The 12,091-nt window shown below is 45.7% G+C and overlaps 1 protein-coding gene across 1 annotated transcript; it reads right to left on the minus strand.

Annotated features, from left to right (window-relative positions):
* Window positions 1-5,198: 5,198 nt before the first annotated feature.
* CRIPTO (cripto, EGF-CFC family member) lies at window positions 5,199-8,539 on the minus strand (the record flags this gene model as incomplete). The annotated part of the gene is made up of 6 exons (XM_084247774.1): window positions 5,199-5,381; window positions 6,475-6,584; window positions 6,670-6,784; window positions 7,218-7,313; window positions 7,418-7,470; window positions 8,526-8,539. 6 exons carry the CDS (start codon window positions 8,537-8,539, stop codon window positions 5,266-5,268), a joined length of 504 nt encoding a protein of 167 aa, XP_084103900.1. The 3' UTR covers window positions 5,199-5,265.
* Between the last annotated feature and the right edge of the window lie 3,552 nt (window positions 8,540-12,091).

A 12,091-nucleotide genomic window follows, 5' to 3' on the forward strand; every position in this document is an offset into this window, starting at 1 on the left:
TTAGTTCTCCCCCAATTCATCTACTATTTTTTTGCAGCACTAATAGAAATACAAGCTAGATTTTTTTTAATAGACAAAGACAAGCTGATTCTAAAATGTATATGGAAAGGCAAAGGGATTAAAATAACCAAAGCACTTTAGAAAATGAAGAATAAAATTGAATGAATCATATTAAGTGAGTGAATGGTTAAAAAACTGTTAAACATCCATGCAATGGGATACTGTGCAGCAATCAAAAGAACAAATTTTTGATATGTGCAGTTACCTGCATGGATCTCAAAGGTGTCATAATGAGTGGAAGAAGCTACTCTTAAAATGCTATATTCTGTATGGTTCCATTTAGATGATATTCTTCAAAAGACAAAACCATTAAGACTGCCTACGGTTAGAGGTAGAGGGAGAATCAAAATTTGAATTCGAACCCCCTGAGTGCAAGATGAACTTCCATTCCCACACAGTCAAGGTCATTATCCTTTACCTTTGAGATGAATCTGCTGCTGTCTTGATAGGGTGTAAAGGCGAGTGAGAATCACAGCTCTGGGACTTACAAAGGCCAGAGCCTGGTGCTGAAACCTCAGGGTTTCCACCCTATATATGCAGGAGGGAGGAGTAGCAGAAATGTCTTGGCCTTTCAAGGTGACATGCATCAAATTAGTAGCAGAATCACAGAGCTTCATTCCAGGGACAAGATGGCCTCCTTCCCACCCCCTGCTCCCCATGCCCACTCAGGGGCAGGCAAGCTTCTGCTCTGGCAGGTCCTGCAGGGCCCATGACTTGGCGAGAACCAGAGTTACTGTTTAGAGCATGCTCGGGATTATCTGTGAGCACGAACCCGCTGTGCATCAGGCAAAGCTGCCCTTCACCCCTTTGGGGCTAAAGGAGCCCAGGATGGTGTGACAAATCACACTTTGGGGTCACTTTACAGGATGACTTAGAGAGGCATGTTGTCCTATGGAGCTGCTAATCCATGCTTGGAACTCAGTGGTGACATTTCACAGCCTGCTTAGAGCGTGTGTGTGTGTGTGGGGGGGAGTCTGTCTTCCAGTAAAAGCCCAGAAACCATTTCAAGCAGCATGTTGCATTCTTGGGTTAAACATCTGGAGTGTGCCTCATCTGAGAACAGTTGGGTGGTCCTCAAACCCTGTTAGGCCACTACGGAGCATGCTTGTAACTTACATGAGTTGCCGTCTCCATTACACAAGCCTAGGGCAGTGAGGGAATGCGGAAGCTATGAAGGTATTTTTATTTATTATTTAAAATGGTCTTTATTGAGGAATAATGATTTACAACACAGAATATGTTTAGGGGTCTAGTGTCATACCTCTGCAAGTGCATGCTCTCACACCACACCCACCACCCAAGCACCAAAATCTTCCACCATAGTCCAGTGATCTCCCTCATTGGAGGTATTTTAATAAGTCTTTTCCCTCCCAATGTGAATGCCTAATGGAGAGCAGAACTAGATCATGCAGTTAAATGCAAACCAAAATCACAATGAGATTTCACCTCACACTATGTAGAAAGTCAAGAAAAAAGTGTTGGTGAAGATGTGGAACTCTCATCCACTGTTGGCAGGAATGTAGATTGGTACAGCCACTTTGGAAAACAGTATGAAATTCCTCACAAAATTAGTAAGGGAACTACCGTATGATCCAGAAATCCTAATTCTGGATATTTATCTAAAGAACAGGAAAACACTAATTCAAAAAACCATAAGCATGCTTATGTTCATTGCAGCACTATTTATTTTTATTTATTTTATTTTTTAATTTTATTTTTTAATTTATATTTGACATCATTCTTCCATTTGTAGCACTATTTATATTAATCAAGATATGAAAATAACCCAGGTGCCTGAGGATGAATGAATGAATGGCTTAAGAAGACATGGGACACATGCACGATGCAATACTGTATAGCCACAAAGTGATGAAACTTGCCATTTTTCAACGACATGAATGGAACTTGAGAGAATTAAGTGAAATAAGTCTAAAGGAGAAAGATAAATACCATATGAATTTCACTCGTGTGGAAAAAAAGCAAAAGCAATAAAACAAACATAAGAAAAACAAACCAAACCTTTAGACCCTTGCAACAAAACAGTGGCTACCAAAGGGAGAGGAAGTGGAAGGAAGATGGTGGTAGATGGTGATTGGACATTTGGTGGTGGGTGTCATGGGAAATGTACTGTTTCTCACCATACTCCTGAAACCTATACAGTGCTGTCATCTAATGTTACCTGAATAAAAAGAAAACGAAAAGATTACGCTTTGCACAAGGTAAAAGTTACAAAATTGATGGCCTGGGCTCGTCTCTCACCTGACCTTTCCACCCCTTTATGGATTTGATCCATGTTCTATTACCTTTGGATAAAGTGGCCTTTCGGGCAGGGAAGGACGCCAGTTGGGGCGCTGTCATGGATTACATCAGCATTTGCACCCAGTCTTCCCTGTCATTCTCCAGGGAAAAATGAAGAGTAGGGGAAGATTCTATGGCAGTGCCATGGGGAGATTATTTTGGGCAAAGACTTTTTGGGGTCTCTCCAGACACTAAGAATGAGACTGCTGAGTCCAATCACGTATGATCTAGCACATCCTTCACTTTCCTAGGGCTACAGCTGGGGTAAGGCGGAGGTGACCGCAGGGCAGCCTCCTGACCCGTCCTGGGATTGGCATCCTGGAGGGGGCCAGTGAACTGACAGTGAAGGGCCCTTCCCTCTGCTCTGCTGCCAGGACATGGGGAGTGAGGACATGTGGAGGTCGAGGCTCCCTGATGCCCTGAGTTCGTGAGTGACCCGGCACTGGCCATGGCTGCAGCTGGGCGACCAGTGGGTGATACCAACAGTCAGGCTGACGGCCTCCACTGTCCCAGCAGGAACTTGTTCTCTCCAGGCTCCCCCAGTGCCAGAAACCTGTGTCTCCTGGGCCCTAATCTCTCAGGTTTATAGGAGGAGCAGTGGAGGAACAAGCTCCAAGCCAGTGAGGGAAGCTCAGGGTAAAAGGCGAGTTTTTCCAACTTCACCCTGACTTCCTGAAGAGGGGCTGCTGGGAACCAGGAGTGGAGCAGAGCTGCCTGTGAACTTAAAAAAGATGGAGCACAGGTGGGCTCCCTCTTGGCTGGCTTCCTGTTCGCCCTGGTCTCAGCTGACACCATCTGTGGGTAGGACAGGTACAGTTGGGACACGTGGCGACCAATAGATTTTATTCTCCTTTCTTAGCTCTCCCTTTCCTCATTCCACATTTAAATAAGTCCTTTTCAAATTCCCTTTTTCCCTTGTCTCTGTGTATCTGCTTTTGTGTCCTGTCCTGTATTTATAAGCATGTGGGTGAGGACTCACAAACCAGGTCACCCCCTTTTCCCTGGAGTTTGCCTAGAACAGGTTAAGGTTTTTATGGTGTTAACTGATTATTAGGGTGTGTGTGGGGTGTGGAGGGGCTGGAATGTTTGGGAGAGTTCAGGGTGAGGATGTGGCTCTGTGCTGGCCTTGAACTCACTCATCCTTATTCATCTGTAAAGTTAGGGGTTTTAAGTCCTCTCCAGCTAGGAGGTGGTTTCAGGAAGTGCTACTTGTCTCATAAGGATGATATTCAATGGTAAAGCTGCTGTGAAAAACAGTATGTTGGCACTTCACATAATTAAAACAGATGCCTCATGACTCAGCAATTCCTCCAGTGAGTATAAACATAAAAGAACAGAAAGAGGGACTCAGTTTCCCATCATGTTCCTAGCAGCGTGATTCCCAGCAGCCCAAAGGTGAAACAACTCAAATGCCTGCTTGCAAATGAGAAGCCTTCCTTTCATACTCAGAATTTGTTTTGTTCCTAAAATTTCCATGTCTTTAAATTTACTTTGGTAAGTTGGTAGGTAGGAGAAGAAATGTAACATCTGTTGAGAGCCTATTATGTTCAACAGTTTCATTTCACTTAATTCCAACACAGGTTGTAGGTTTTAACCCAGGATTGCAGATTGGGAATCGGGACCCATGCCAGGAAATGGCCAGCCCAGCCCTCCACCCTGGATCAGTTATCTCCACATTCTGAGTTCTTTGGGGTGTCGCTCACTGCTTCCTGCTTATCCCGTTTCACCTTCTTTCCATTACAAAAAATCCCACTCATTTTGAATTTTGCATCTGCCAGGGAAGATTTGTAAAAACATGAATTGTGGATTGAGCAGTACTTAATAAAAGCAAATCTTGTCCCTTCCAGTGGAGAACATGTACCCAAGCCAGAAACAAAATGATGCCACAGTTGAACACCTGGCTCCAGACTCTTCCATATGAAAACAGATGTAATGTACCCACACCATGGAAAACACAAGAGGGAAAAGATCCAAGGCCACAAAGAACTAGCCACCACACCACCTAGAAATAACCACAGCTCACCTTTTGGTCAATATATTCTTCATTTTTACTGGGCATCCTTATATGCAACTTATTTGAAAAATGGGTACCACAGTACATAATTTTATTGTCTGGTCCACAACTGAAATACATTAACATTTTCTCTTCTATAGCAGTTAAAATAATTGCAAAGTGTAGAAAACATAATTAAGAATTCTTGCTGGGGAAATTTAGAAAACATTTTTCTCCAAGAAGACGTCATTCTTTTTATATATTGAGAAAAAAGGAAGGTGCTTGTTTCATAGCTTTTCTATGGATGATAGAAACTTGCCCTCCAACTTAGCTTTTTAACTTGCTTCTCATCATCTTCATCGCTTAAGTAATCCTCTATTTTTTCCAATCTGTCTCCCATTTACTTCCTCTTCTCTACGTAGCCTGCCTGGTGCACCCACAACCTCCCCTTACCCCAGCATCCTGGCCCTCAAATCAACCCCTCCCCCCTCATTTACTCTCCTTAAAGATGCTTCCTTTCCTTTTCTTTTCAAGATATTGTCTTGATTGATTTGAAAAGTCTCTATTCAAAACTTCATCCTCAGTTCCACATTAGGATTAGCCTGAAAATCATCTGAAGATAGTATTTAATTGTTTAAAACACAGGAAGCCTTTGGTAGAGTTACACTTATCGAGAGAGGCAGGACTTGGGCACAATGCAGATAAAGCAGATATAGCTTACTTTTTAAGTTAGTTTTTTGGGGAAGGGCAGGCAGAGGAAAGTAACTGGTACCTCGAGGAAATGTTAGGGACCATTATGAAAATGTATTCACTATTTTAAGGCAATTAAGGGGTCATCTCTCAGTCTGGACCCTGGAGGGACAGCCTTGACTGGCCGTGACATTTGCATGACAAATGTTGCAGGTAAATGTAGATCAACAGTAACTTTGTACAGCCAGGCACAGGCCAGCCAGCATTAGAGTGGTGCACGCAGACCATGTCAGCTCTGGCGTCCTGGAAGCTGTGAGGCGCTCATCCATCACAGGACCATCTGGAAGGTAGGGACACTTGATCATTTAAAGAAATCCCTCTGGCAATTTATCCTGCTGCCCACACACCTGTCATACCCACATGAGCCAAAAATCATCTGGGCCTCATATTTGACGAGTGGAGGAGGCTTATGGGATCCACAGTGCTGACTATATGGAATTCAGAGTCCCCTGAAAAAAAAATCTTTCAGCAAAAGTTGCTGTGGACCTACTGTTAACTTGCTCTTCCAGGGGCCTGGCTCTAAGCCTGGCACCCTCCCCCGCCAGCTGTGGGTGGGGCAGTTGCTCAGGCTAAGATGACCAGGAACCAGCATGTCTGGGGAATCAAGTTCCAGGAAAAAAATAGAAAAGACCCAATCCTCGCCTGGGCCAGGGGTCCCAACTTGCACTCAAACGAAGCATTTGCTTTCAATTCTAGCCTCTACAGTTGAGAACTATGAGAGGCTCGGAACTTGGGTGTCCTGGAAATCTGAGTCAGGTCAGGTCAGGGAGGGAAAACCCTCTCCCTTGCATTCTCCTCTAGGTCCCTGCCCTTCTGTTGTTTCCCTCAAATCAATAAACATGAGTAAGGAGAAAGAGTCCTGAGACCAACGCGGGGAGTGGGGGTCCCTGCAGGGTCCTCTGGGGTTCATGAAGAGATTCCTAAAGAACAAGAGTGGGGTCAAGTCTCTGGTGGAATTTAAGGGCATTTTGTGTGTCCCCAGCAATGCTGTTGGGGTGGGTGCTGAGCTGTTCCCCGGGATGGTCTGGGTCTCTCTGCCCAAAGGGAAGGGACATGGGAGAGCACTTCTTGGTGTTTAAGAGACAGGTCTTGTTTATTTCCCTTTTCTGAGTTCATATAATATGAAATGTCAATAGAGTTGAATAATTCTCCATCAGAGAGGCAGCACAACTAGGCACATTTCCAGGAAAGAGATTGCAAGGAGGCCAAGGTGACTATCCTGTCTGGTGTTCCTGGCACTTTTACTAGCAGAACTTTGGCTGCCAGACTCCTGAAACCCACGAGCAGAGGGGACCCCATTAACTCGGTGCCCATGGTAGGGGGAAATAGGCAACAGACTAACCCAGAAGGGCACAGGAGGGGTAGCCACTTACCACAGCCGGGCAGGAAGGCCTGAGAGAAGCAGTGGAGCTGGCCATGCCAGCATTTACACATGGAGCACCTCCTGGGCAGCCAGGTACCGTGGGGTAGAGGCCCACAGTTCCTGAGAGTAAAGGGGCAGAGTGATACGTATGTATTTGAAACCCTCTCCTTCCATTTCTGCCCCCCTACCCCCACCAATGGCTTACTCTTTGTGGACATCATGCTCGCAGTTTCGCCCATAAAAGGAGGGGGGGCAGGCACAAAAGGACCCGAGCATGCAGGTTCCCCCATTCAGACAGCAGGTTTTGTTTAGCTCCTTACCTGAAATGTAAGAAGAGGTGGCTGAGAGGGTGGGGAGGATGGAAGAGCTGAGTTCCCTTAGACCAGCAAAGGATAGTACAGCACTAAGGGCTTGATCGCCCTTCCCTGTTAGTAGAAGTCTAGAATGGTGAACTGCACAGGACTAGACTGCTTTTTCAGTGTTCCTTTTGCTACCCGTGCCTTTGAGCGAAAAATCTTTTTCATGCACAGGCCAGTGGTGGTTCTGGCTGTGCCCAGTGCGAAGTGAGGCCAGAGGAGGGAATCTGCATACTGGAGGAGACGTTTTGCCTCCACAGATAAGACCGGATTCTCACTCCAGAATCGGGTGCCCACTCTCGTTGGTGAACAAGTGTCAGTGAGATGCTGAGGAAGCCCACGGAGGATAGTATAGAGATACCACAGTGGAACTCGAAGGTAGTTAGGCAGGTCTTACTGTCCTGGATTCTCATGGACGGCACAAACTGGGAAGAACGAAGACGAGTGGCAGGTTCCTCTTGGGACCCAGTGCTGTCACTTCTGAAAGCCAGACCTGTGTGAAGTGCAAGCTCACGGTGACCCAACAACAAAATAAATTCTTGGAGTCAGTCTTTCAGGCCAAATGAAAATTGGTCAACCGAACAAAAAGTTTCTCACCTGCAACTAATCCCAAACCAAACACTTTGGAAATGACCACGATCAACATCACACTGGGAAGAGGAAACCAGACATCAGTTAGCAGAACAAAGCAAATAAAACCTTTTGTTTAACACCTGGGTTTTCTCATCACAAGACCATAGAATCCAAGAAGTTGAGTATCTCCTTTCTTTTTCCTTTGTTTTTATTTCATTCATTTATAAGATTTATTTTTATTTATTTATACAAGCACTGGGTACAGTCAGAAGCGCGGGAGGGTGAGAGAATTCACCAGAGCCAGAGCGGAAAGCAGAGCAGGCAGAAGGACCGAGGTACACTGCTGAGGGGAGCAGCGGGCGGCAGGAGAAGTCTGCACGCCATGCGGGACCCTCCTCGGGTGGCCGGGGAGCAGCCAGGTATCGAACCGGTGCTGCAGAGGCTGCGGGCAGCCTCGCAACCCAGTGCTTAACCACTGAGCCACCGGGGAGGCCCTTCCTTTGTTTTTAAATGGCTGACTAATTCATGTAACAGCCTAAAGAAAAATGATAATAAAAGCCACCCAACACTCAATATGAATATTACTTTTCAATCTGAATTATTACTTCTTAGGCTCTATCCTCAATGGTCATAATTTTAAGTAGAGATACTTTTCGTGTTTTCTCACATATTTTCCTCTGCACATTGTTTTCACATAAGAATTTTAAAATGGCTGTTTGACAGTCTATGTAACTGATCACATTTTATAAACGATTTTGTTTAAACCAGTCATTGAAAGATTTTCAGGTTAAAAAAAATGCCCCCATTATCCTTAATGATTTTGCAAATATTGTACCTGTTTATACCTTTGATCTTTTCAGAAGCAGATTTTTAATTTGGTTGCAATACTGACCTTTTCTTCTACAAGAGTAGGGAAACACTAGCCATTTCATAGGCAGAGCCACTAACCTGAACGAAACGGTTAAATATTAATGGCCGAACGGAATGTAATTGTAAGTGGGAAGTTCCAAGTCTTTTAGGAAAAACAGAAGCACATTTAGTAGTTTTGAAGGCTGAAAAAGAGAAAATCAAGTAACAGGTGTAGAACATGATTTCCTAAGCTGCGAAGTTCACGTTCCGGATGGGCTCTTACCTGCAGGGCTCCATCTTCCTGCCGTCCGCAGTCCCAGTGATGCGGGGGGTGGGGCGGGGGCCTGTTAGTGTGGCTTTAATTCGCCGTCATTGCCCAAACACCTGAAGGAAAACGTCAGTTACCTGAAGTGAAAATGGGAATTTAAAAAGAAAAATATGCCCAGGAGTAATAGGCTTTCCCCAGCGGGTGTTTGGAGAAGCCGGGGTCAGGATGTTCGGGAGGGAGTAGGGAGCTCTTCAGGGTTGGGTCCTAAGGAATGTTTTAACCCTAAGCCAGGGACTCAGCTTTCCCGGGGACCCTCCTCCCTCTACAGCAGATCCCTGGGGTGCAAGGAGGGCTCTCGGGAGGGCGGGGGAGGGTTACTGTGCTTATAACCCCCAGGGGTGGAGGGTAGAGCTGTGGAAACAAAGAGAGAATGGAAAAGGAGGAGTCTTGTAAAATTGTGGTTAAGTAGCCCTACTGTGGCTATCATTAATTTCCGGTTACAAACATCAGATTTACTCTTTTCTGGGAGGAAAAAAAAAAAAAAAAAAAAAAGCAAGTCAATGGCTATTCAGTTGGTGATTCCAGTTTGGAGGAGAGGTGAAAGCTAATTGCTTTAATCAGGATTAAATAGGGATCTCTCAAAGCAGTTGACATTTTATTGTCAAGTTTTATTTCTAGAAATTTGTCTTTATCTTTGTTTTTCCAGGAAAGGTATGTGGAGCCTGTGCTCAACCTTGGGGCACTTAGGTGACAAAGAAGGGTGTGCTCTGCACCCTGGGAGTTGGGTGTGTGGGGAGCAAGGCTAGAATGTTCACAAGTGAGATACAAGTTCAGGATCGGAGAGGTTTCCTGACCTGATGTGAGTGTAAATCCTAGGAGGACCTGAGTTGCCGGTGGAGGCTGGAAGTAGGAGCTGAAGCCTGGAGCTGGGGTGAGGTGGGGTGGTCAGGGGCTGTGACAGAAGCTCAGGTCTGCTATAGGGGAAAGCTGTAACCTCAGCACTCTGGCATAGGCGGCCACTTTAGCCTTTACCATTGGGGTTCACTTGTATTTTATCTCAGTCTCCTAGTGGCCACCATGGAGCCTCTCCCACTCAGATATTTGGTGGCTTCACTAACCGCAAACAACACAGCTGATAGGCCCATCCACCTAACAGTTCTAGAGATGACTTACTTTCTTACCATGTCTGAAGTTATGAGTAATTTCTAAATATCCTTTAATACAATTTCTAAAGTAAAAGTCTGGTGTTTACCCTATATTGCTAGGCACTCAAATGAGAAATTTCTATGTCATTCTGTTGTCACTTGTGGCAGCTCCTGCCTCCATGGTTGGCAATGACACTGTTGCCACCATTGATCGCCAGTAATTGGATGAAATAAAGAGTGGCTGTACTGTGGATGCTTACAAATAGAGTACGTAAGACCCTCTTCCCCTGTGCGCTGGACTGGTCAGCCAATGACGGGTAAGATCAGGAACAGACCTTTGGTTTGTGACTCCTAACGACCTAAGACAGGTGCAGTCCCTGAGGGGATTTATAAGTGTCCCCCCTTTTTAACTATATGGAAAATAACTGCTAGAAGACAATAGCATTGAGTTTCAATAACCTGCTCAATTTGCTGAGGTCACACATTTACTGTAAAACTAGTTTGACTGCTTATGGAAAATGCATCAGGAATCTGGTGGGTGTGGGGAGCTTAGAATTAGGTTGTGCTGTAAAAACAGTAACAGTAATAACAAAAATATGTAGGTCAACATAGATCCTAAGTACAAGAGAATTCTGAATAGTTGAGTCAGTGGTTAAGCTAGGGTTAATTACCAAAAACCTAGAGGTCATGAATAGCGTAGAGAAAAATGGGACCTCTTGCAGAGGTCTCGGTATGTACCTGATTCATCGACGCTTGTGCATGATCAAAAGCTAGATTTAGTGCATATTGTCTTCGTTATGTTTCACTGCATGTAATGATTTGGTGGTCTGGTGTATGATTAACCACATAATGTACAAAAGCAACCTTATGCAATGTCTATGAAAATGTATAAAAAGAGCATAATACTTTCAATAAATTACACTCAGATTTTCACTCTCCCTTGAGTGTGTCTGTGTGTCATTCTTTCTTGTCCCTCGCCCTATTCCTTCGACCACCTTTTGCTCGTTCTCACTCAATCCCTGAGACTGTCTCGATCTCCCGCCGCCACTGGGCTGGTCCGCGGCAGTCACTCATCTCTATTCATCGGTTTTACCTGTGGCAGAAGGGCTTGGCATTAGTGTGTACCTCTTCGATTGTGCCTGGGTCACAGGTGCTTCCATATCTGTACCTTGGGAGATGGGAGAATTCAATTCAAAATTTTCTTTTCCATAACCACTGCAGCTGGCTGTTTAATTCTTGATGCCCTTCAACAACTTGTGTGGCCTTTCAACTTGTTAAACGCTTCCAGTGTCATGCTGAGATTCATGGGGAATTAGGAAGAACTTGGCTGAAGCTCTGGAAACCCGCCTGGGGGAGGGCAGGGCAAAGGAAAAGCCCAGGGGCTAAGGAGGCAGGGTGCATTAGCTCTTTGCTGCAGTCCTCAGTGTGCATGGAGGTAAGGTGCGTTGGCATCACGAGCCCTACTTTATGGAGACAGCTAATCCCATTTGTGGATTTAAATGTTTTTTCCGCAGAGGCTGGGCCAGTCTGTGGGAGAACCGGCAGCAGGACACCACCTTATACTCCTCCAAAGCGGCAGTGGTGGAATGCTGTTGACTTGAACTTGGACCCCTGGAAATTACCTCCCCATTTTCAGCAGCAGGAATGGTGGCCCCGACTCTGGTGACGTTAGTATGTCTGGGGTTCACCTCAAAGTCACAGATGTCAGTCTTTCTCCCCCACAGAATTTCTTCTGGTCCAAGGATGAGGACTCAAGGAAAGCTCTGCGCTCCCCATGGCACAGAAGGCGAGATTCCGTGCATACAGGCTAGGCAGCCTGGGCAACATGTTGGAATAGGAAGGGGGAGTGGAGAGGGCTGCTTGAATGGCCAGATATTTGCTATTGGGCTGGGGACCCAAGGACTATCCATTCAATAGGTGTTTCATCAGGTATTTGCTGAATGTCCTTCTGTGGCCTATCCAGGGCGGGGCTCTGAAGACACAGTGGTGCAGGTGACCCCCTTGTGTGACAGGGAAGAATTACAGATTGTAAGTGATAACTGCAAAAAGTTGCTGCTGCCCCTGGGTGGGAGACTTGATCATGACCCTTGGATGGCCTCGGACACCTCTTCATCATTGCTGAAACTGGCAGAGTTGCCCAGACTCTGACCGGGGAGTGCTGTGGGCAGAGATCCATGGAGGGCCAGGCCTGAGCTTAGGGGCTTCCCTGACCTCAGCCCTCATGGAGGACACTGATTGCTGAAACTGAAAAGCAAAAACTCCCGATCTCAGGTGGTCTCAGTATTGTGCTGCGCTGCCGTGATTTAGAAAAGGGGTAAGAGAGAGAATCATATTTAAAATGATACAAAGGCCTCCCTGGTAGCGCAAGGGGTTAAGCACAGGACTATGAAGCTATCCACAGCCACTGCAGCACAGGTTCGATCCCTGGCCAAGGAG

Source organism: Talpa europaea (assembly GCF_964194135.1).
Source record: "Talpa europaea genome assembly, chromosome: 11".
Lineage (NCBI taxonomy): Eukaryota > Metazoa > Chordata > Mammalia > Eulipotyphla > Talpidae > Talpa > Talpa europaea.